General features: G+C 63.6%; 1 protein-coding gene across 1 annotated transcript in view; it reads right to left on the bottom strand.

Moving 5' to 3' along the window:
* Nucleotides 1-1,790: 1,790 nt before the first annotated feature.
* The window catches only part of LOC144935380 (cell migration-inducing and hyaluronan-binding protein-like), a 50,427-nt gene continuing 26,517 nt past the window's right edge, over nucleotides 1,791-25,700 (bottom strand). Inside the window, 24 exon segments of the mRNA XM_078861954.1 lie at nucleotides 1,791-2,013; nucleotides 2,484-2,593; nucleotides 2,737-2,897; nucleotides 3,220-3,303; nucleotides 3,882-4,098; nucleotides 4,411-4,605; nucleotides 5,066-5,277; nucleotides 5,487-5,702; nucleotides 7,717-7,829; nucleotides 7,832-7,896; nucleotides 10,064-10,161; nucleotides 10,163-10,223; nucleotides 11,082-11,117; nucleotides 12,297-12,428; nucleotides 13,698-13,783; nucleotides 16,289-16,417; nucleotides 17,925-17,994; nucleotides 19,039-19,247; nucleotides 19,995-20,204; nucleotides 21,227-21,588; nucleotides 22,036-22,186; nucleotides 23,203-23,321; nucleotides 23,917-24,012; nucleotides 25,186-25,256. Of these exon segments, the coding sequence (XP_078718080.1) occupies nucleotides 1,895-2,013; nucleotides 2,484-2,593; nucleotides 2,737-2,897; nucleotides 3,220-3,303; nucleotides 3,882-4,098; nucleotides 4,411-4,605; nucleotides 5,066-5,277; nucleotides 5,487-5,702; nucleotides 7,717-7,829; nucleotides 7,832-7,896; nucleotides 10,064-10,161; nucleotides 10,163-10,223; nucleotides 11,082-11,117; nucleotides 12,297-12,428; nucleotides 13,698-13,783; nucleotides 16,289-16,417; nucleotides 17,925-17,994; nucleotides 19,039-19,247; nucleotides 19,995-20,204; nucleotides 21,227-21,588; nucleotides 22,036-22,186; nucleotides 23,203-23,321; nucleotides 23,917-24,012; nucleotides 25,186-25,256 (3,322 nt within the window). The 3' untranslated portion in view covers nucleotides 1,791-1,894.

Genomic DNA, 25,700 nt, shown 5'->3' on the forward strand with positions numbered 1-25,700 from the left:
GACCAACATCCTCGCATGGCAACCAATATCATCGTCGCTTGACAACCAGAAATGTCACCAGACCAATCGGCGTTGTCACGTAATTACCAGCAACATCACGTGACCGGCAAGTGACGTCGCATGACAACAGCCGGCACACTCACGTCACCATTAAAGTCAAAACGATGGCCGCCATCACCATGCGATGAGTGTCACGTGCTATCCGGCATTGTGACGTCACCTCATCACGTGGCGACCATCTCTTGAGTGTATCGCTAAACCGATGCTTAAAGTGCGACTGTAGTCGCCCTTGTGACCCCTTGCTGCTGTCCGAGGTCGAGTGTCAAGGCACTCACCAGAAGAGGGCACTGAACATGCCCCCCCCTCCCCCCGTGCAATGCCCCTCACGGGATGGTGGTGGGGTGGCGGCGTGGGCGTCATAGTCCATCCCTCGGTCAGACCGGCATCGCTTGCCCCCCGCCTGCTCCACGTCCCCTCCCGCCATCTCTCCTCTCTCTCCGTGCCGCCGGTCTCTCTGCGGAGCTTCCCCCCCCCCCCCCCCCGGGGGTTTGGGTCCCGCGGGGCTCGTGGTCACCCGGTCCCACCGGCGCCTCCCACCTTGCCGCCGGGAGACACGAGCAGGGTGAGGCCACAGTCTCTGCACCCCTTGGCGCCCTCCCGACTCTCGTTTACCTCCTGCCATCATCTTCTCCCGTCTCTATCTTGCGCCTCCCGTTTATTTCCCCCCGTATCTTTCCTCCCGTCTCCTCTCCTCCCGTGTCTCCTCTCCCCCGTGTCTCCTCTCCTCCCGTGTCTCTCCTCCTCCCGTGTCTCCTCTCCTCCCGTGTCTCCTCCCGTGTCTCTCCTCCCCCGTGTCTCCTCTCCTCCCGTGTCTCCTCTCCCCCGTGTCTCTCCTCCTCCCGTGTCTCCTCTCCTCCCGTGTCTCTCCTCTCCCCCGTGTCTCCTCTCCTCCCGTGTCTCTCCTCCTCCCGTGTCTCCTCCCGTGTCTCTCCTCCCCCGTGTCTCCTCTCCTCCCGTGTCTCCTCTCCTCCCGTGTCTCCTCCCGTGTCTCTCCTCCCCCGTGTCTCCTCTCCTCCCGTGTCTCCTCTCCCCCGTGTCTCTCCTCCTCCCGTGTCTCCTCTCCTCCCGTGTCTCCTCTCCCCCGTGTCTCTCCTCCTCCCGTGTCTCCTCTCCTCCCGTGTCTCTCCTCTCCCCCGTGTCTCCTCTCCTCCCGTGTCTCCTCTCCTCCCGTGTCTCCTCTCCCCCGTGTCTCTCCTCCTCCCGTGTCTCCTCTCCTCCCGTGTCTCCTCCCGTGTCTCTCCTCCCCCGTGTCTCCTCTCCCCCGTGTCTCTCCTCCCGTGTCTCCTCCCGTGTCTCTCCTCCCCCCGTGTCTCCTCTCCTCCCGTGTCTCCTCTCCTCCCGTGTCTCCTCCCCCCGTGTCTCTCCTCCCGTGTCTCCTCCCGTGTCTCTCCTCCCCCCGTGTCTCCTCCCGTGTCTCCTCTCCCCCGTGTCTCCTCCCGTGTCTCCTCTCCCCCGTGTCTCTCCTCCCGTGTCTCCTCTCCCGTGTCTCTCCTCCCCCCGTGTCTCCTCCCGTGTCTCTCCTCCCCCCGTGTCTCCTCCCGTGTCTCCTCCCGTGTCTCCTCTCCCCCGTGTCTCTCCTCCTCCCGTGTCTCCTCTCCCGTGTCTCCTCCCGTGTCTCCTCTCCAGTGTCTCCTCCCGTGTCTCTCCTCTCCCCCGTGTCTCCTCTCCTCCCGTGTCTCTCCTCCCGTGTCTCTCCTCCCCCCGTGTCTCCTCCCGTGTCTCCTCCCGTGTCTCCTCCCGTGTCTCCTCTCCCCCGTGTATCTCCTCCTCCCGTGTCTCCTCTCCCGTGTCTCCTCCCGTGTCTCTCCTCTCCCCCGTGTCTCCTCCTCGGGCATCACTGGCGCCGCGGCGGTACGGTGATGAGCTGGTGCAGCTTTGCCGAGTAGCGGTCGCTCACGAGACGCACCCAGTCGGGCCGCACGGGGCCCTTGTACCCGACGAACACCAGCCGGTCTACAAAGACAAAGGGGCCCCGCGTAGCCTTTAACGGACTGTTGGGGCAAGCGCTGTGAGCGAGTGGCATCCGTGAAGGTCGGCACCTCGCACGATGGTGGCGAGTCGCCAGGATCGCCACACTCGGCCACCTTTGTCTCTCCAAATGTTGATATTTTATCGTGCCAGGGATACTCATTTTAAGGCTGAGTTGGCATAGGGGAGACTCAAGACCGGTTCAAATATTCGTGAGCGGGAGTCGAACTCGAGGTGCCAGGATCGTAGTAGAGCGCGCTAACCACTGCACCACCACTCCCCAGACGCTTAAACAGACGCACACGGACGTACGAACACACGCACCCCCGATTAGCACGGTGGCTACGTGCGGTGCGAAAAACGTTCAACATGGAAGTGATGGGAGCGATGGTAGTGATGATGGTGGTGGCGATGGTAGTGACGATGGTGGTGGCGGTGGTGAGAACGTTTCTCACCGTGCAGTCGCGTGCTGCTGACCTCCGCCCCTAAGAACGGGAGCACCTTGGTCCTCAGGGTCTCCTCGGCGGCCAGCAGGTGACCTCGCGAGGTCAGCAGGACCACAGAGCTGCCCAGTCACACAGGTAGAGTTGGGGGGGGGGGGTGGAGTCACCCACACAAGAGGGTCAGCGGGTGACGGACACGCAGGGGCCTGGGTAGCACTGCGGCGATGCCTGTGTGTGTGTGTGTGTCCCCCCCCCCGGCGCTCACCCGTCGCGCACGCCGCGCGTCACGTACAGCTGCAGGCTGCCCGGGTGGTGGCGCAGCGCCTGCGCGTCGAACGTCTTGCGCGCCGCCACCTTCCCCGTGCCGCCGTCCAGCACCAGCAGCTGCAGGCCGTCCTCGGCGTGCGCGAAGCTTACGCCGTCCACCTGGGGGCGGCGGTGGCGATGGCACTGCTTAGCACGATTAGCACGATTGGCTACGTACGGTGCGAAAGAAGTTCTACGTACGTAGTAGGGCCCGCGAGACGCGGCCGCGTGACCCACAGCCCCTCGGACCTCAAAACGCACCCCACCCCTCGCAAATTGAATCAAAAAGATTCAGCGCGAAGATGTTGGCAGTGAAAGCAGCGCAGAATGAATAAAGCCGCTGCCGCCGCCTCCGCCTCGTTCGGCCTGGGAGGCAACACCCCGCGGGGTGTCGTCGTGGGGTGTAATCGTGGGGTGTCGTCGTGGGGTGTGTAGGCGTTACCACGGCGACGGCGTACTCGTACTGCCGCTTGTAGCGCAGCGAGTGCGACTCGAGCTTCACCTCCACAAACTCCTCCCGCGCGTCCTGACAACGACAGAAGATGCCCCCCCCCCGCATCGCCTTGACACAGCTGTGGAGGCCGCCACGGCACGCGACGGAGACTCGGGCCGCCAGGTTCGTAGCGCAGCGCACTGACCACCACGCTTCCACTCGCTCGCCTCCGATTGGCACGCTCGCCTACGTACGGTGCGAAAGAAGGTCAACGTACGCACTTTTGGGGCAAGCGCTGTTAGCGCAGCGCCAGCCGTCTCCCCCACAAGCTAAATGCGCAGGGTCCAGTGCCAGGGTGACCCGTGACCCCCCCAGTGAAGCGGGTGTCCCACGGTGACACGGAGACCTCATCGGTCGGTTCAGTCGGTTTATTTCAGGTAAGACCCAACTTGAACTAAGAAGCTCTTTTCGAATGGTGTCCCGGTGACCGACGACTCATTGACCCTGATGACTCATTGACCCTGACGACTCATTGATGTAACCGGTGAACCCGACACGTGCGTCCAGTGAAGCCGACAAGCCCCGGATGACCCCCATGACACAGTGACCCCCCCCCCCCCTCGTGAGGGCCCCCCCCCCCCGCTCGTAAGGGCCCCCCCCCCCCACCGTACCGGGTCGCGCCGGGCGAGGCGGCGCGGCATGGGCAGCTGGGCCACGGGGACCGTCGCGTACTTGGGGTAGGCGCGCGCCTCGCAGTCGGCCACGGCCACGGCGGCGTGAGGCAGGTGAGGCAGGTGAGCCTTCACCTTGACGCGCTCGCAGCCGTGCACCGAGCAGAACGCGTGGCCCTCGCGCGCAAAGTGGGAGCGCACGCGGAGGAAGAGCAGCCTGGTGGAGGGGGGGGGGGGGGCACGGGTGGAAAGGCTGAGTGGGTACTCACGGGGACCTGTCTACCCTGGGGGGCACCTGTGTACATTGGGGCATCGAGAGAGTGAGCGCGAGAGTATTCACGGAGACCCTGCCCCACTCGTTTGTACCACCCCTGCTGCACCCCGCGTGTACCCCCCCCCCCCCCCCCGCGTGTACCCCCCCCCCCCCGCGTGTACCCCCCCCCCCGCGTGTACCCCCCCCCCCGCGTGTACCCCCCCCCCCCGCGTGTACCCCCACCCCCCCGCGTGTACCCCCCCCCCCCGCGTGTACCCGGCGTCCTCGTCCCAGTAGTAGAGGTCCCTCCGCCCGTGCAGCAGCGCCGGCGTGGAGAGCTTGTGCAGCGCGGCGGCGCGTGAGAAGGCGCCGACCTTCCTGGTGCTGCGCCCTCGCCGCTCGTGCACGTCCCGCACCACGCTGAACGCCGTGCCGCGCGGGTAGCACAGCGCCAGCAGCACCCACTCGGCCCTGGGGGGGGGGGGGGCGAGGGAGGGTGGTTTGCGTTCGGCAAAGATGAGGGCTTACATTTTTGTTCTTGCTCAACATTTTATTCCCGGGTCGCCGCTGGTCTAGGCTGGAGTGCGTGGCACGTGACTTGTAGCCGGGGGTATACTTGATGTGCGTGCGCCGTGTTGTGGGCGTATTCTCCAGCACGCTGGCATCGCCTGGAGAAGGCAGAGCATCCGTAGCCAAACACAGCCACAGCGGGAGGTGTAGTGGATGTGGTGGATGTGGTGGATGTGGTGGATGTGGTGCCGCGGTGCAATGGTTCGCACGGTGCGCCCGCGATCCGAGGGTGGCGCCGTTCGACTCCTATCTCCCGGCGCGCCAGACGGCCGGCACGATGCCGCCCCCTGTCCACGCCGGCGGTGTGAGCGGCTCCGCCGGCGCCGTGAGGCTACGGCCGGCGGGTCGCGTGTGCCGGCACCTGTCGAAGTTGATGGGCCAGATGGTGACCTCCTCGGGCGCGGGCCCGTCCCAGTGCAGCGTGTAGCCGCGGCGCAGCGCCACCACGGGCTGGTACTGCTGGTAGTGGCCCCCGCGGCTCAGCGCCCCCTCCAGCGTCATCCCCCGGCCCGGGTAGTCGTTCCGCACCACGCGCAGACGCAGCCACGCCGGGTTGCGCGCCTGGATGTAGAGCTGCGGGGGGCATGGCGCTGGGGTCAGCAAGGGGAGGGGGGCGTTTCTCGCGACGGGGGTTGCGGGGGCACTCGGGTGACCCCTCGGGTGACCCCTCGGGTGACCTCCTCGCCCGTCCACACGCCCGATTCGTCGCCCAACGCGTGCAGGCGCGGCCCGAGCCCTGACCCCCGCCATCACCCCGCGGGGGGTCCGGCCCCCGTGCTGACCTGCGCGTAGCGGCCGCTGCAGAGCGCGGCGCGCCAGTCCGGCACGTCGAGGCAGTCCGGGTTGCGCAGCAGGAAGTTGTCGTGGCGCAGGAGGAAGGCGCCGGGGAAGCCGCTCACCGATCCGTCGCCGTCGCGGAAGATGGCCGTGCGGTCCCCGTCCAGCTCCATGCGGTGGAACCACGGGCCCGGCCGCCCGAAGAACACGCGGCTCCACAGCTACGGGGGGGGGGGGGGGGGGAGAATGAGAGGGGGGTGACGGGAGAGGGGACGAGAGGGGGGAGGAGGGTTCGTGGTGAGCAGAGGGAAAGGAGAGGTGTTGGAGCAGCAGGGGGTGAGAGTAAGGGGGAGGTGAGTAGTGGAAGGGGGAGGGGTGAGGGCAGTGGACAGGGCAGGTGAAGGAGTAGAGGGGAGGGGTGAGGGGTGGCAGAAGCCGCTCCAGACTGGGGATAGAGACGGCGGGAGTCTCGCCAGAGTCGCTGCTGGGCACTCTCCGTGTGTGTCGCCCCAGTCCACGCGTACACGACCCCTCCTGCACCCCTCCCCGTGTACCCCTCCTGCACCCCTCCTGCACCCCTCCCCGTGTACCCCTGCTGCACCCCTCCCCACGTACCCCTGCTGCACCCCTCCTGCACCCCTCCTGCACCCCTCCTGCACCCCTCCCCACGTACCCCTCCTGCACCCCTCCCCGTGTACCCCTCCTGCACCCCTCCTGCACCCCTCCCCACGTACCCCTCCTGCACCCCTCCCCGCGTACCCCTCCTGCACCCCTCCCCACGTACCCCTCCTGCACCCCTCCCCACGTACCCCTCCTGCACCCCTCCCCACGTACCCCTCCTGCACCCCTCCCCACGTACCCCTCCTGCACCCCTCCCCACGTACCCCTCCTGCACCCCTCCCCACGTACCCCTCCTGCACCCCTCCCCACGTACCCCTCCTGCACCCCTCCCCACGTACCCCTCCTGCACCCCTCCCCGCGTACCCCTCCTGCACCCCTCCCCACGTACCCCTCCTGCACCCCTCCCCACGTACCCCTCCTGCACCCCTCCCCACGTACCCCTCCTGCACCCCTCCCCGTGTACCCCTCCTGCACCCCTCCTGCACCCCTCCCCGCGTACCCCTCCTGCACCCCTCCCCGCGTACCCCTCCTGCACCCCTCCCCGCGTACCCCTCCTGCACCCCTCCTGCACCCCTCCTGCACCCCTCCCCCGTGTACCCCTCCTGCACCCCTCCCCGTGTACCCCTCCTGCACCCCTCCTGCACCCCTCCCCGTGTACCCCTCCTGCACCCCTCCCCGTGTACCCCTCTGCACCCCTCCTGCACCCCTCCCCGTGTACCCCTCCTGCACCCCTCCCCGTGTACCCCTCCTGCACCCTCCTGCACCCCTCCCCGTGTACCCCTCCTGCACCCCTCCCCGTGTACCCCTCCTGCACCCCTCCCCGTGTACCCCTCCTGCACCCCTCCCCGCGTACCCCTCCTGCACCCCTCCCCGTGTACCCCTCCTGCACCCCTCCCCGTGTACCCCCTGCTGCACCCCCTCCCCGCGTACCCCCTCCTGCACCCCTCCTGCACCCCTCCTGCACCCCTCCCCGCGTACCCCCTCCTGCACCCCTCCCCGTGTACCCCCTCCTGCACCCCCTCCTGCACCCCTCCCCGTGTACCCCTCCTGCACCCCTCCTGCACCCCTCCCCGTGTACCCCTGCTGCACCCCTCCCCCGCGTACCCCTCCTGCACCCCTCCTGCACCCCTCCTGCACCCCTCCCCGTGTACCCCTCCTGCACCCCTCCCCGTGTACCCCTCCTGCACCCCCTCCCCGTGTACCCCTCCTGCACCCCCTCCCCGTGTACCCCTGCTGCACCCCTCCTGCACCCCTCCCCCGTGTACCCCTCCTGCACCCCTCCTGCACCCCTCCCCGTGTACCCCTCCTGCACCCCTCCCCACGTACCCCTCCTGCACCCCTCCTGCACCCCTCCCCGTGTACCCCTCCTGCACCCCTCCCCGTGTACCCCTGCTGCACCCCTCCCCGCGTACCCCTGCTGCACCCCTCCCCGTGTACCCCTCCTGCACCCCTCCCCGTGTACCCCTGCTGCACCCCTCCCGTGTACCCCTGCTGCACCCCCTCCCCGTGTACCCCTGCTGCACCCCCTCCCCGTGTACCCCTCCTGCACCCCTCCCCGCGTACCCCCTCCTGCACCCCTCCCCGTGTACCCCTGCTGCACCCCTCCCCGTGTACCGGCACGTCCTCGAAGCGCACGCCCGTGACGTTGTTCTGCGGGCAGCTCTGCCACGAGTTGTTGAGGCGGAATCCGATGGCGCTGGCGAGTCGCGAGCCGAGCGCCGCGAAGCGCGGAACAGAACGTCCCGCACCAGGATGGGGCCGTCGTACACCTGCAGGCCCCGCATCGGGAAGTTCCTACGCGGGGACGGGGGCGGGGGCCAGAGAGAGGGGGTCAGAGAGGGGTCAGAGAGGGGTCAGAGAGGGGTCAGAGAGGGGTCAGCTCACCACAGCAGCGAGTTCCCCCTCTCTCTCTTCAGAAGCGGCTGCCCAGCACATCGCGTGAGTGACAGGTATTGCGGGGGGGGGGGGGGGGTGTGAGTGACAGGTGTGGGGGGGTGGGGGGAGGCGGTGTGAGTGACAGGTGACAGGTGTGAGGGGTGGGGGGAGGCGGTGTGAGTGACAGGTGACAGGTGTGAGGGGTGGGGGGAGGCGGTGTGAGTGACAGGTGTGGGGGGTGGGGGGAGGCGGTGTGAGTGACAGGTGTGGGGGGTGGGGGAGGCGGTGTGAGTGACAGGTGACAGGTGTGGGGGGTGGGGGGAGGCGGTGTGAGTGACAGGTGACAGGTGTGAGGGGGTGGGAGGAGGCGGTGTCAGTGACAGGTGGGGGGGGTGGAGGGAGGCGGTGTGAGTGACAGGTGTGGGGGGTGGGGGGAGGCGGTGTGAGTGACAGGTGTGGGGGGTGGGGGGAGGCGGTGTGAGTGACAGGTGACAGGTGTGAGGGGTGGAGGAGGCGGTGTCAGTGACAGGTGGGGGGGGTGGAGGGAGGCGGTGTGAGTGACAGGTGTGGGGGGTGGGGGGGAGGCGGTGTGAGTGACAGGTGACAGGTGTGAGGGGTGGGGGGAGGCGGTGTGAGTGACAGGTGTGGGGGGTGGGGGGAGGCGGTGTGAGTGACAGGTGGGGGAAGGGGTGGGGGGAGGCAGTGTGAGTGACAGGTGACAGGTGTGAGGGGTGGGGGAGGCGGTGTGAGTGACAGGTGTGGGGGGTGGGGGGAGGCGGTGTGAGTGACAGGTGTGAGGGGTGGGGGGAGGCGGTTGTGAGTGACAGGTGGGGGAAGGGGTGGGGGGAGGCAGTGTGAGTGACAGGTGACAGGTGTGAGGGGTGGGGGGAGGCGGTGTGAGTGACAGGTGTGGGGGGTGGGGGGAGGCGGTGTGAGTGACAGGTGTGAGGGGTGGGGGGAGGCGGTGTGAGTGACAGGTGTGAGGGGTGGGGGGAGGCGGTGTGAGTGACAGGTGGGGGAAGGGGTGGGGGGGAGGCAGTGTGAGTGACAGGTGACAGGTGTGAGGGGTGGGGGAGGCGGTGTGAGTGACAGGTGTGGGGGGTTGGGGGGAGGCGGTGTGAGTGACAGGTGTGAGGGGGTGGGGGAGGCGGTGTGAGTGACAGGTGGGGGAAGGGGTGGGGGGAGGCAGTGTGAGTGACAGGTGACAGGTGTGAGGGGTGGGGGGAGGCGGTGTGAGTGACAGGTGTGGGGGGTGGGGGGAGGCGGTGTGAGTGACAGGTGTGAGGGGTGGGGGGAGGCGGTGTGAGTGACAGGTGTGGGGGGTGGGGGGAGGCGGTGTGAGTGACAGGTGTGAGGGGTGGGGGGAGGCGGTGTGAGTGACAGGTGGGGGAAGGGGTGGGGGGAGGCAGTGTGAGTGACAGGTGACAGGTGTGAGGGGTGGGGGGAGGCAGTGTGAGTGACAGGTGGGGGGGGGGTGGGAGGCGGTGTGAGTGACAGGTGTGGGGGGTGGGGGGAGGCGGTGTGAGTGACAGGTGTGAGGGGTGGGGGGAGGCGGTGTGAGTGACAGGTGGGGGAAGGGGTGGGGGGAGGCAGTGTGAGTGACAGGTGACAGGTGTGAGGGGTGGAGGGAGGCAGTGTGAGTGACAGGTGTGAGGGGTGGGGGGAGGCGGTGTGAGTGACAGGTGTGAGGGGTGGGGGGAGGTGGTGTGAGTGACAGGTGGGGGAAGGGGGTGGGGGGAGGCAGTGTGAGTGACAGGTGACAGGTGTGAGGGGTGGGGGGAGGCAGTGTGAGTGACAGGTGTGAGGGGTGGGGGGAGGCGGTGTGAGTGACAGGTGGGGGAAGGGGTGGGGGGGAGGCAGTGTGAGTGACAGGTGATAGGTGTGAGGGGTGGGGGGAGGCGGTGTGAGTGACAGGTGGGGGGGGGGTGGGAGGCGGTGTGAGTGACAGGTGTGGGGGGGGGGTGGGAGGCGGTGTGAGTGACAGGTGGGGGGGGTGGGAGGCGGTGTGAGTGACAGGTGTGGGGGGTGGGGGGGAGGCGGTGTGAGTGACAGGTGACAGGCGTGGGGGGGTGGGGGGGGGACTCGCCTGGCGCGCGGCAGGGTGCGGTTCTTGCCGTCGGTGCCCCCCGGGCCCCAGGCGACCGCCCCGGGCCCCCCCGGGGTGCCCAGGTTGCCGCTCTCCCCCCACGAAGAGAGAGTTGCGCACCTCCTGCATGGAGCCCTCGTCATCCGGGAACGTCCCGCCGCTACGCAGACACAGGCAAAGGTGCCCCGGCGCGTAGCCCACGAAGGCTGTTGGGGCAAGTGCTGTTCGCGAGCAGCGCGTATGAGCGAGGTGGCGTGGTCAGGACCAACGCCTGCCCCGACCGCCTTTGCCCCCCCCCAAGTGCTGACGTCGACACGCCGCACCAGGCGCTCGTTTGGAGCCGAGTCCACCCTGGGGGAGGCCCGGGACCGGCTCGGACTTTCGTCACCGATGTTGGCCGCGCTCGGGGTTCGAACTCGAGTGTCCGACCGCGAGCGGCACGATTCGACACGGACACAGCGACTGCTCGTGGCCGCCGGGGGACACGGACCCAGCACGGACGGCGGCACTGGCGTCGCCTTCACTGCCGTCCATAAATGACGTCACGCGATTTTTGACGATTTTTGACCCCCCCCCCCTCGTCACACGGCGTCACAAAAAGTCAGACCCCCCTCAAATATGACGTCACGAAGCTCTGCCCCCCCCCCCCAAACCATATTTCTATAATTGAAAATATAACCTGCTTCAAATCGCTTTAAATTATTGTCATTGTTAGTGCGTATTCAATGTGGCGCTACACTTTAATTAAGTAGAATGTGTTGTCTATATTTTTTTTAAGTTGCGCATTTTGATGTGACGTCACATTTCTCAAACCTCCCCCCCCCCTCGTCACACATCGTCATAAATGTCTCACCCCACCCCCTCCCTAGGTGCGTGACGTCATTTATGGACGGCCCCTTAGCAGGACAAATGTCGAGGCGACGCTTCGGGCAATGGCCCTGCTTCATGACGCGTTATTCATCGACGCTTCGCTACGCAATCCGACCGGCCGGGCTGTGGCGTCGTCCGGGTCACTCACCTCGCCAGGGTCAACCCGATGCCGTTGTCCGCGAATCTGCACGCATCAACATCATCATCACCACATTAACACCATCATCACCACATTAACACCATCATCAACACCATCATCACCACATTAACACCATCATCAACACCAACATCACCACATTAACACCATCATCAACACCAACATCACCACATTAACACCATCATCAACACCAACATCACCACATTAACACCATCATCACCACATTAACACCATCATCACCACATTAACACCATCATCACCACATTAACACCATCATCACCACAGTAACACCATCATCAACACCATCATCACCACATTAACACCATCAACATTATAGCATTGACACCATCATCACCACATTAACACCATCATCAACATCATCACCACATTAACACCATCATCACCAGATTAACACCATCATCAACACCAACATCACCACATTAACACCATCAACAACACCATCATCACCACATTAACACCATCATCAACACCACCATCACCACATTAACACCATCAACATTATAGCATTGACACCATAATCACTACATTAACACCATCATCACCACATTAACACCATCATCAACACCATCATCAGCACATTAACACCATCATCACCACATTAACACCATCATCAACACCATCATCACCACATTAACACCATCATCAACACCAACATCATCACATTAACACCATCACCAACACCATCATCACATTAAAACCATCATCAACACCATCATCACCACATTAACACCATCAACATCATAGCATTGACACCATCATCACCACATTAACACCATCATCACCACATTAAAACCATCATCAACATCATCATCACCACATTAACACCATCATCACCACATTAACACCATCATCAACACCATCATCACCACATCATCACCAACAGCATCGTCATCATCATCATCGTCAACATCATCATCACCAACATCATCGTCATCACCAGCATCATCATCATTATCGTCAACATCATCATCAGCATCGTGTCATCAGCAATTATTTTTCGTGAGTCGGAATCGAACTCGGGTCACCGCTCCCCACATCCGCGCACGTGCAACGATGCGCGGATGCACCACAGACCCCACGCAGCGTGCCAGGGAAGCATTCTCTGATCACTCCCCGTGGTGCCGGATGCAGGGCTGCATGAGGGTCATAGAGGGGTCACGGGGGTCACCGGGTCGCGGTCCTCACTGGCAGTGGTCGAGCCTGACGTCCCCGCCACGGAGCCACGCGCCGTGCTGCTGGTTCTTGAAAGCGGTGAAGCCCTGGATGAGCGCCGGGACGCGCGGCTTGCGAGGGTCCGCGTCCTCGTGGGGTCCGTACCTGGGGTCACGCGGTGTCATGGGGTCACCGCTTCCGTGCCTGAGGTCGGGGAGGGCTCGCACTCTCAACTGGGTGACACGCGGGGTCACACGGTGTCACACGCTCACACCACGTGGGGTCACACGGTGTCACACGCTCACACCACGTGGGGTCACACGGTGTCACACGCTCACACCACGTGGGGTCACACGTGGGGTCACACGCTCTCACCACGTGGGGTCACACGGTGTCACACGCTCACACCACGTGGGGTCACACGGTGTCACACGCTCACACCACGTGGGGTCACACGGTGCCACACGCTCTCACCACGTGGGGTCACACGGTGTCACACGCTCACACCACGTGGGGTCACACAGTGTCACACGCTCTCACCACGTGGGGTCACAGGTGGGGTCACACGCTCTCACCACGTGGGGTCACACGTGGGATCACACGCTCTCACCACGTGGGGTCACACGGTGTCACACGCTCTCACCACGTGGGGTCACACGGTGTCACACGCTCACACCACGTGGGGTCACACAGTGTCACACGCTCTCACCACGTGGGGTCACAGGTGGGGTCACACGCTCTCACCACGTGGGGTCACACGTGGGATCACACGCTCTCACCACGTGGGGTCACACGGGGTCACACGCTCTCACCACGTGGGGTCACAGGTGGGGTCACACGCTCTCACCACGTGGGGTCACACGTGGGATCACACGCTCTCACCACGTGGGGTCACACGGTGTCACACGCTCTCACCACGTGGGGTCACACGGTGTCACACGCTCACACCACGTGGGGTCACACAGTGTCACACGCTCTCACCACGTGGGGTCACAGGTGGGGTCACACGCTCTCACCACGTGGGGTCACACGTGGGATCACACGCTCTCACCACGTGGGGTCACACGGGGTCACACGCTCTCACCACGTGGGGTCACACGGTGTCACACGCTCTCACCACGTGGGGTCACACGGTGTCACACGATCTCACCACGTGGGGTCACACGTGGGGTCACACGCTCTCACCACGTGGGGTCACACGGTGTCACACGCTCTCACCACGTGGGGTCACACGGTGTCACACGCTCTCACCACGTGGGGTCACACGGTGTCACACGCTCACACCACATGGGGTCACAAGGTCAGTGTTCTTCCCCACTTCCTGCTTTGGAATTGTCATCCAAATTGGTGTTCGTCTAACCTGCCCCCCCCTACTACTAATCAGCTACCCCCATGCCCCCTGCTGCCCCCTGCTGCCCCCACCACCCCTGGTACCTGGCTCCCACGATGCTCAGGTAGGGCCTCTTGTCTCGCTCGTTCGGCTCCGTTGTTTTGACTCCATGATCGAGGATCATCCCAGCCTAGAGCAGGGGGGGGGGGGGGAAGGCGAGGAGTCACGGCCACGACAATGGAAATCAGCCCAAGAACCCCATCACACACCCAGACACCGTCACCCCATCACACACCCAGACACCGTCACCCCATCACACACCCAGACACCGTCACCCCATCACACACCCAGACACCGTCACCCCATCACACACCCAGACACCGTCACCCCATCACACACCCAGACACCGTCACGCCATCACATACCCAGACACCGTCACCCCATCACACACCCAGACACCGTCACCCCATCACACACCCAGACACCGTCACCCCATCACACACCCAGACACCGTCACCCCATCACACACCCAGACACCGTCACCCCATCACACACCCAGACACCGTCACGCCATCACACACCCAGACACCGTCACCCCCATCACACACCCAGACACCGTCACCCCCATCACACACCCAGACACCGTCACCCCCATCACACACCCAGACACCGTCACCCCATCACACACCCAGACACCGTCACCCCATCACACACCCAGACACCGTCACGCCATCACACACCCAGACACCGTCACCCCATCACACACCCAGACACCATCACCCCATCACATACCCAGATACCGTCACCCCATCACACACCCAGACACCGTCACCCCATCACACACCCAGACACCGTCACCCCATCACACACCCAGACACCGTCACGCAATCACACACCCAGACACCGTCACCCCATCACACACCCAGACACCGTCACCCCATCACACACCCAGACACCGTCACGCCATCACACACCCAGACACCGTCACCCCATCACACACCCAGACACCGTCACCCCATCACACACCCAGACACCGTCACCCCATCACACACCCAGACACCGTCACCCCATCACACACCCAGACACCGTCACGCCATCACATACCCAGACACCGTCACCCCATCACACACCCAGACACCGTCACCCCATCACACACCCAGACACCGTCACCCCATCACACACCCAGACACCGTCACCCCATCACACACCCAGACACCGTCACCCCATCACACACCCAGACACCGTCACGCCATCACACACCCAGACACCGTCACCCCCATCACACACCCAGACACCGTCACCCCCATCACACACCCAGACACCGTCACCCCCATCACACACCCAGACACCGTCACCCCATCACACACCCAGACACCGTCACCCCATCACACACCCAGACACCGTCACGCCATCACACACCCAGACACCGTCACCCCATCACACACCCAGACACCATCACCCCATCACATACCCAGATACCGTCACCCCATCACACACCCAGACACCGTCACCCCATCACACACCCAGACACCGTCACCCCATCACACACCCAGACACCGTCACGCAATCACACACCCAGACACCGTCACCCCATCACACACCCAGACACCGTCACCCCATCACACACCCAGACACCGTCACGCCATCACACACCCAGACACCGTCACCCCATCACACACCCAGACACCGTCACCCCATCACACACCCAGACACCGTCACCCCATCACACACCCAGACACCGTCACCCCCATCACACACCCAGACACCGTCACGCCATCACACACCCAGACACCGTCACCCCATCACACACCCAGACACCGTCACCCCATCACACACCCAGACACCGTCACGCCATCACACACCCAGACACCGTCACCCCATCACACACCCAGACACCGTCACCCCATCACACACCCAGACACCGTCACCCCATCACACACCCAGACACCGTCACCCCATCACACACCCAGACACCGTCACCCCATCACACACCCAGACACCGTCACCCCATCACACACCCAGACACCGTCACCCCATCACACACCCAGACACCGTCACGACATCACACACCCAGACACCGTCACCCCATCACACACCCAGACACCGTCACCCCATCACACACCCAGACACCGTCACGCCATCACACACCCAGACACCGTCACCCCATCACACACCCAGACACCGTCACCCCCATCACACACCCAGACACCGTCACGCCATCACACACCCAGACACCGTCACCCCATCACACACCCAGACACCGTCACCCCATCACACACCCAGACACCGTCACCCCATCACACACCCAGACACCGTCACGCCATCACACACCCAGACACCGTCACCCCATCACACACCCAGACACCGTCACGCCATCACACACCCAGACACCGTCACCCCATCACACACCCAGACACCGTCACCCCCATCACACACCCAGACACCGTCACGCCATCACACACCCAGACACCGTCACCCCATCACACACCCAGACACCGTCACCCCATCACACACCCAGACACCGTCACCCCATCACACACCCAGACACCGTCACGCCATCACACACCCAGACACCGTCACCCCATCACACACCCAGACACCGTCACGCCCATCACACACCCAGACACCGTCACCCCATCACACACCCAGACACCGTCACGCCCATCACACACCCAGACACCGTCACCCCCATCACCCGGTAGTTGGAGTGGGCCCGGTTTCCCGTGAACTCCCCGAGGGGGAGATGCTCCGTGTAGCCGGGGGGGTAGGAGCCTGCGGAGAGGCCCGTGGCCACGTGGTGGAAGATGAACCAGAAACCCACCTCCTGCACGCAGCACGCACAGCAGCACGCGGCACGCCTGTGTGTGCACGTGTCTGTGTCTGCACGTGTCACTCAACACGTGTACACACGGCACGCCTGTGTGTGCACGTGTCACTCAACACGTGTACACGCGCACGCCTGTGTGTGCACGTGTCACTCAACACGTGTACACGCAGCACGCCTGTGTGTGCACGTGTCACTCAACACGTGTACACGCAGCACGCATGTGTGTGCACGTGCCACTCAACACGTGTACACACGGCACGCCTGTGTACACGTGTCACTCAACACGTGTACACGCACACGCCTGTGTGTGCACGTGCCACTCAACACGTGTACACACGGCACGCCTGTGTGTGCACGTGTCACTCAACACGTGTACACACGGCATGCCTGTGTACACGTGTCACTCAACACGTGTACACACGGCACGCCTGTGTGTGCACGTGTCACTCAACACGTGTACACGCAGCACGCCTGTGTGTGCACGTGTCACTCAACACGTGTACACACGGCACGCCTGTGTGTGCACGTGTCACTCAACACGTGTACACACGGCACGCCTGTGTACACGTGTCACTCAACACGTGTACACGCACAGGCCTGTGTACACGTGTCACTCAACACGTGTACACGCACACGCCTGTGTGTGCACGTGTCACTCAACACGTGTACACACAGGCGTGCTGTGTGTACACGTGTCACTCAACACGTGTACACGTGTCTGTGTGTACACGTGTCTGTGTGTACACGTGTCACTCAACACGTGTACACGCGGCACGCCTGTGTGTGCACCTCCCTCGCCTGATGCGCAGGAGGTCGTAGGTTCGATCCCGACTCCTGACCCCTCTATATTTGGAGTCCGCGTGGTCTCTCTCTCTCTCCCTGTGGTGGTCGTGAGAATCGCTCTCCGGGCTTCTCCGGCTTTGCCCTTCTCCACATTGAGAATCGACGCCCGCTCAGATGATGCGATCACTTCCCACGTGCGCTGACGACATCGGCCGCTGACGACATCGGCCGCTGCGATGAGCAACTGAGACTTCGGCGGGCTTCACCTGGGTACCAGTGGAGTAACGAGGAGGGGGGACAGGGGGCGCCTTGCCCCCCCCCCTCTACCCCTGGTGGCCAAAGCTACGAGTTTGGGCCCCCTTGACAACCACCAAAAAATTTGTTTTCAAAATGCTTAATGATGTGATTAGGCAAGAGGATGTATAATAGCCTAGGTGCCACCATGCGAGACAAATCAAATACTGTGGCCCCACCTGACGGATTGCCGCAGCCCCTGAGCTGACCACGTGGTGGTCACTACGCCACTGGCTGGCGAATGCAGTCGTGAAAGTTGCGCCTGGCGGTTCAGAGTGGCCACGCGCTGCCCGCGAAATCAGCGGCGCGCTGCGCACCCCGACCGACGTCACGGCAGGTCGGAGAGGCAGCGGTCTGCCGTCCCGTGTCCGGCACGGCAGATCCCCACCCTACCCCCCCCCCCCCCGTGGTCTCGGGGGTCCCTCACCTCTGACCCCGCAGCAGCGCAATCGATGACGTTGTTGTTGGGGTTCGAGATCCAGAACGTGGACACGGCGCTGTGGGTGGTGAGGGAGCAGAGAGGGGCGAGACTGAGGGAGAGGCAGTGGAAGTCACGTGCCAGAGGGGGCAGACGCACACCCCACGCACCCCACGCACCCCACACACACCCCCACACCCCCATACACCCCATACACACCCCACACACCCCACACACACCCCACGAACCCCACACACACCCCACACACACCCACACACACCCACGTACCCCACGCACACCCCACACACACCCAGCCAGCCAGACGCCTCGTGCTCACCGCTCGCCGCTGACCCCGCTGAGTTCAACTCTGTCCCAAGTGATTCGTCCGGGTCCCATCCCAAGCTCGACAGAGCCCCGTGTGTCCTGTGCTCACCCAGCGATTCCGAGCGATCCCCCCGCTCCCCCCCCCCCCCCCAGCGGACGGCAGCCAATCAGAGATGACGTGGACCGCAGGTCAAGGCTGACGCGTCACCGACACCTGAGCCACGGCCACCACGTGATTGACCGTTCTCCACCGTGCGGTGACCCCACAGCCGGGTCACTCTCGGGCTCTCTCGCACGATCGAACACAACAATCCGCTTGATCCAGAATTATATTTAGTTTGGCTATGTGACGTTCGGGCCAACAACATTTTTTGTTTGTCGTGAGACCCTCCACCACCCGACGCAGCAGCAGCAGCGGCAGCAGCAGCCGAACAACCCATTTGGAATTTGGCCGGAGCCAATCAGCGGCCCGACTCACAACTCGATTGTGAATCGGGACGGCGATCGTCCACCCGGACGCGTCCTGCGGGAAACCCGGAGACGGCCGGGGCCGACCCAGATGAGGCCGGGATTGACGACGCTGCTCCTGGTCCTGCTGCTGCTGCGAGGACAGGGGGCTCAGCGTGGGACTCGTCGCTAGAGCTGCTGCAGGCAGGGCCACGCGTGGCCTGGGAGAGGCCAACTCGCGGTTAAACCTCGGCTACCGAGGAACGATGGAAACGGACGAACTCATCGCAGCATTGGCCGCAGTAGAGCTGACACGTTGCGGGAGTCCACGTCCCCTCCCACCCCGCCTCACCTGCAGTCCTGCCGGGGCCGCGGCTCGTAGCCCGGGAAGGCCTCGAGGGCCGCGGCCGCGCGGCACATCTTGCCGTCGCGGTCCGAGGGCAGCAGCGAGCCGGGCTTGACGAGCAGCCCCACGCAGTGTCGCAGCGTGTTCCTCTGCTCGGGGCCGTCCTCCAGGAAGAAGCAGTGGCCCAGAATGTCGTACCCCACCACGTCCTCCACCTGGGGGGGGGGAGGGGGGGGCGAGGGGGTAGAGAGGGGGGGGGGGTCCCCGCAAGGACGTGGGAAGCGGTCAGCGGAACTGGTGCAGACGCTTGGATCGAGAGTCGTGCGGCTTGAGTGAACGCGCGTTATTGCTGCAAGCTGCTCTGCGATCAGCTGCTCAGCGATCAGCTGCTCAGTGATCAGCTGTCACGATCAGCTGCTCTGCGATCAGCTGTCACGATCAGCTGCTCAGCTATCAGCTGTCACGATCAGCTGCTCAGCTATCAGCTGTCACGATCAGCTGCTCAGCTATCAGCTGTCACGATCAGCTGCTCAGCGATGAGCTGTCACGATCAGCTGCTCAGCGATCAGCTGTCACGATCAGCTGCTCAGCTATCAGCTGTCACGATCAGCTGCTCAGCTATCAGCTGTCACGATCAGCTGCTCAGCGATGAGCTGTCACGATCAGCTGCTCAGCGATCAGCTGTCACGATCAGCTGCTCAGCGATCAACTGTCACGATCAGCTGCTCAGCGATCAGCTGTCACGATCAGCTGGCTCTGCGATCAGCTGTCGTGATCAGCTGCTCCGGAATCGCGAGTCGACAGTAACAGCCAGCGGATTCAGATGTATATTTAACTTCTTTCACACCGTACGTAGCCAACCGTGGTAATCGGAGGTGCGAGTGACAGCCCACTGGATTAGGGTGGGGGCAATCTTCCCCATTGCCTCCACCCCCTCCCCCCAGCGTGCCCCCCATGCTCACCAGGAGTCCGCTGGTGGCGTGGATGGTGACGCAGCGCGAGAAGGAGTGCCGCACCGTGACGGAGCGCACGTACGTGGGGGGCTCGTACCCCCCCAGCGCGTCCACGTCCCCCGCCAGGTGGAAGTGCACGGGGTAGTGGCCCAGCAGCTGCTGTCCCATGTGGCGCAACTCCACGCCCTCGATGTGCACCGAGCGGAAGCCGGCCTCCACCTGCCCTCAGCCGGGGCGCGGGGGGGGGGGTTAACCCCGGGTGGGGGTCAGCTGTCATTATAATGATGATGATGATGACAATGTCACATTGTACCACAGCACAGTAATTCGCTCGCTCATTCGCTCTCTCTCGTAGAGAGGGAGAGGAGGCGACTCAGAGGAGGCGCCAGGAGGAGGCACCACAGGCGAGGAGCGGGAAGGCAGCAGCAGAAGCAGCCACGCGGTGGTGAGGAGCCGGCACTAACAACAATTGCCCAAGCTCTGCGATCCTCTGTATACGAACATGTTTGCTGAAAAATGAAACCCACGCGTATGAGCGAGGGAGAAACACTCGATCCCCGTGCAGACGGAGCAGGTGGAGGCCTCGTGCCTGCGGCACCGCCCTCCCCTCGGGGGCTTGGCCCCTCCTCGATGCCCGCGGGGTGCGGAGTTTCTCAACATCCGCGAGCGATCCACCAACCCTGGCTGGCCGCCTCTATCGCGCTGAAGCACTGGCCGCGTGCGTGCGCCAGATGATTGGGAGGGGCAGAGACGTCCATAGGATGGGGGGGGGGGGCGGAGCCCGGGGCAAATCACCCACCGTGTGAGCCCCCCTACGCCTTCAAACTAAACCAGAAGTATCACATCCATACGAAACTATTTTTATTTGACCAGGTAAGGCCCACTCAGAAACGACCTGGTCACAAATGATAGCTCAACGAAGCGGCATATCGCGTGGAAAGTGTAGCAGCCAAATACTCTAAACGCGTGATGTTGATTCTAAATGTGGAGGGGAAAACCGGAGGACCCGGAGAAAAATCCATGCGACCACAAAAAGAGAGACACGCAAACTCCAAATATACAGCAGGCATCAGAGTCGGGATCGAACCCACGATCTCCTGCACAGCAGGCGAGGTAGATGACGTCAAAGCGCGGGGCCCCCCAAAGCGCGGGGTCTGGGGCAATCGCCCCAAATCGCCATACCCTAGAGAGGACTCAGGGGAGGGGAGAGCAAACGTGTAGGGGGGGGGGGGGGTGGGCACCTTAATGTGCCCCCCGAAGGTGTCGTAGGCGAAGAGGTGGCAGAGGTTGTCGGCGTAGCAGCGCGGCTGCGTCTCGGCCGCGATGACGACTCCGCGCGTGAGCAGCGCCACCTCGGCGCGCATGTCCACCCCGTCCACCTCGCCGCCCACGTGCACATAGCGGGGCAGCCCCGCGGCCTTCAGCTGGCGGGGGCCGCACTCGGGGCAGGGCAGCAGAGAGAAGCGCTCCGCCTGGTGCATGGAGAAGTCGGTGCTGGACACCACCACCTCGTCTCCCGGGCGCCACGACCGCGCGTCGTCCGCCACCTCCAGCACCGAGCAGTTACGCAGCCGCTGCACCCGCACGCGCACGCGGGGCCACACTGGGGGAGGGGCGGGGGGGGTCAGCAGGGTGCAAGGGCCACTGCTTCCCACGGCTGTCGTGTGATCATTGCGGTGATGATGATCGTGCTCCTACAGCAACAGGGGTGGAGGAGAGGGAGCGAGAGGGAGAGGGAGGAGGAAGCTCAGGGGAGGAGAGATGGAGAGTTTATTCGAGGGAAAGGGGATCAGAGAAAACGCGGTCCAGGGAGAGGGGATGAATGTGGAGGGGATGAGGAGAAAGCTGAGAGGGGAATCGGGAAGAAGAAAGGGGGGGGGGGAGAGAGGGAGCGGCAGAGGGGATCAAGAGAGAAGGGATCAGGGAAGCGTGAGCCATGGCTCTAGGAGAGGTCACAGGTGACCGAGGGGTGCAGAAGAGAGGGGATCAGAGAGATCACCCCCCCCCCCGTATCCCCACCCCTCCCCCCACCACACCTCGCCCCCCTCACCTCGGCCGGGGCACAGGAACCTGACGAGGTAGGGGGGGCAGGGGGAGTCTGGGCGCGCGCGGGGGCGGCACGAGAAGCCGAACACCTTGAGGCTCTTGAGGACGAGCTCGGCCTGCAGCTCCGTCACGGCGGCGCCGTGGCGCGCGCGCACCTGCACGGGCGGGGAGGGGGGGGTCCACACCTGTTACCTGTTACCTGTTGACTGCACCTGTACCTCCACACGCACCTGCGGCACCAGGTGGAGCTACACATGCGGAGGTTGTGGGTTGAGTGGTGTGGTGACGGCCCGAGTTCGATGTGCCCCTTCACGGCCAACACCGACGACGATTGTCTGAACTCGTCCCGGGCCTCCCCTCAGGTCGACTCAGCCTCCGATGAGTACCTGGCGCGGTGTGTAGTAAACATCGCCACCGGGGAGACAAAAGCGGCCGGGCGTGGTGCTGCCCACCCACCCCGACATCGGTGCTGCTCGCTGACAGCACTGGCCCCAGATGTCTGATCAGGCGACACGGGGATCTTTGTAGGGCTAGCGGGGGGGGGGGGGGGCTCTGGGGTGAGGGGAGGGGCTGTGGGAGAGGCGATGTGTGGAGTGAGGGGAGGGGCTGCGGGGGATGTGTGGGGTGAGGGGAGGGGCTGCGGGGGATGTGTGGAGTGAGGGGAGGGGCTGCGGGGAATGTGTGGGGTGAGGGGAGGGGCTGCGGGGGATGTGTGGGGTGAGGGGAGGGGCTGTGGGGGAGGCGATGTGTGGAGTGAGGGGAGGGGCTGCGGGGGATGTGTGGGGTGAGGGGAGGGGCTGCGGGGGAGGTGATGTGTGGGGTGAGGGGAGGGGCTGTGGGGGATGTGTGGGTGAGGGGAGGGGCTGCGGGGGAGGCGATGTGTGGGGTGAGAAAAGGGACTGTGGGGGAGGCGATGTGTGGAGTGAGGGGAGGGGCTGCGAAGGATGTGTGGGGTGAGGGGAGGGGCTGCGGGGGAGGCGATGTGTGGAGTGAGGGGAGGGGCTGCGGGGGATGTGTGGGGTCAGGGGAGGGGCTGCGGGGGAGGTGATGTGTGGGGTGAGGGGAGGGGCTGTGGGGGATGTGTGGGGTGAGGGGAGGGGCTGTGGGGGAGGCGATGTGTGGAGTGAGGGGAGGGGCAGTGGGGGATGTGTGGGGTGAGGGGAGGGGTCACCTCGACCCGGGAGGGCCGGTCGCAGAGCAGGCCGCGGTGCAGCGCCTGCAGCTCGAAGAGCCGCTGGGGGCCGCGCGACCTCCCGGGCCGCGCCAGCCACGGACTCCACTCCTCGGGGCCTGGCGGCGGCGCGGGGGCGCGGGGTGGGGTCACGCGGAGAGAGGGGGGGGGCTCGTGGGGTCACTCGTGAGGTCACTCGTGGGATCAGCCGTGGGGACACGCGGCGACTCGCCCCTGCTCGAGCTGCCCTTGCTTCTCACGCTTCTGCTGCTGCTGCTCCTGGTGAGTCCGCGGGGTGAGTGTGTGAGTGAGCATGTGAGTGAGTGAGAGTGTGAGTGAGTGTGTGTGTGAGTGAGTGTGTGGGTGAGCGTGTGAGTGAGTGAGTGAGTGTGTGAGTGAGTGTGTGAGTGAGTGAGCGTGTGAGAAAGTGAGAGTGTGAGAGACTGAGTGTGTGAGTGAGTGTGTGAGTGAGTGTGTGGGTGAGTGTGTGAGTGAGTGAGTGTGTGAGTGAGTGTGTGTGTGAGTGAGTGTGTGAGTGAGTGAGCATGTAAGTGAGTGAGTGTGTGAGTGAGTGAGTGTGTGAGTGAGTGTGTGAGCATGTGAGTGAGTGAGTGAACGTGTGAGTGAGTGTGTGAGTGAGCATGTGAGTGAGTGAGTGAACGTGTGAGTGAGTGTGTGAGTGAGCATGTGAGTGAGTGAGTGATGGAGTCGCACCTGGGGCCCACTCGCTCACTGCGCTCACGCTGAAGTCGGCTCCGTCGCGCGTTCTCAGCAGCGCGGACACGGCGGCCGAGACGGGGGTGCGCTCACCTGGGGTGGGTGGGTGGGGGGGGGACACTTTCTCGTTGACCGGACTCGCCCTCGGCACACGAATGTGGAGTTTTCATCACCACTGACTCGGACCCACGGGGTCCACGTGCTCTGTGTGGAAACCGGTGTGCGGACCACGGGGTCACGTGAGCTCTCGCCTTGACTCGAGACTCCAGAGAGCCCTCCGCACCATGGAAGGGCGCTCTCCTCCTCGCCCCTGCCGCACCTGTATAGGTGTGCACTGTGCAGGTGAGTGCCCGTATGCAGGTGTGTGTACGTGTACAGGTGAGTGCAGGTGTGTAGGTGTGTGCAGGTGAGTGCACGTGGCCTCAACGTGCACATAGCCTGGCACAAGCGCCGTGGTAACGTCACCGCCACTTAGTGGCGAATGGCGGTTATTGTTGTTGATGCAGGTGAGTGCTCATGTGTAGGTGTGTGTACACGTGTACAGGTGTGTGTACACGTGTGCAGGTGTGTGTACACGTGTGTAGGTGTGTGAACACGCGTGCAGGTGTGTGTACACGTGTGTAGGTGTGTGCACACGTGTGCAGGTGTGTGAACACGTGTGCAGGTGTGTGTACACATGTGCAGGTGTGTGTACACGTGTGTAGGTGTGTGTACACGTGTGTAGGTGTGTACACGTGTGCAGGTGTGTGTACACGTGTGTAGGTGTGTGTACACGTGTGTAGGTGTGTGTACACGTGTGCAGGTGTGTGCACACGTGTGCACGTGTGCAGGTGTGCAGGTGTGTGAACACGTGTGTAGGTGTGTGTACACGTGTGTAGGTGTGTGTGCACGTGTGTAGGTGTGTGCGCACGTGTGTAGATGTGTGTACACGTGTGCAGGTGTTTGCACACGTGTGTAGGTGTGTGTACACGTGTGAAGGTGTGTGCGCACGTGTGTAGGTGTGTGCGCACGTGTGTAGGTGTGTGTACACGTGTGCAGGTGTTTGCACACGTGTGTAGGTGTGTGTACACGTGTGAAGGTGTGTGCGCACGTGTGTAGGTGTGTGCACACGTGTGCAGGTGTGTGAACACGTGTGTAGGTGTGTGAACACGTGTGCAGGTGTGTGTACACGTGTGCAGGTGTGTGTACACGTGTGCAGGTGTGTGCACGTGTGCAGGTGTGTGCGCACGTGTGTAGGTGTGTGTACACGTGTGCAGGTGTGCGCACCTTGGTAGGTGGCGTGAGCCTCCACGGCGGTGGAGGGGTCTCCCTGCACGACCACGAGCGCCCACGGGTTCCTGCGACGCGCACGCAGAGACACCGCCACCATCAGAGCAATCATCACCGAATTCATCAGATTCCTCCTCCTCCTCTTCGAGATCGACTTGGTGATCTTGAGCATCAAGTGCATCACCATCGCAATGGTAATGACGCCGATGAGTTTGTGTGCTCGATAGAGGCGGCTCTCCTTCACGCCGGTGACGTCTCAGAGCCCTCTTTCACGCGATAAGCCACTTACATCTCAACACGTTTCAAAGGTCACCCCCAGTGCCAGCTATCCCTGTGTGGCACAAGCTGAATGGCGAAAGACGCGACGGTATCTTTGAAGCAGACGGCGCGAGGCGTTTGTACACTTCATTACACACGCCGCAGTATTTACCAGGGCGGCCTGCTGCACAAAGCGATGAGCGCGCAACCGCTGGGCCGGATCACCATATTCATCATCGCATTCGTCCCCCATC

The sequence above is a fragment of the Lampetra fluviatilis genome, chromosome 13, assembly GCF_964198595.1.
Source record: "Lampetra fluviatilis chromosome 13, kcLamFluv1.1, whole genome shotgun sequence".
In the NCBI taxonomy this organism is placed as follows: domain Eukaryota; kingdom Metazoa; phylum Chordata; class Hyperoartia; order Petromyzontiformes; family Petromyzontidae; genus Lampetra; species Lampetra fluviatilis.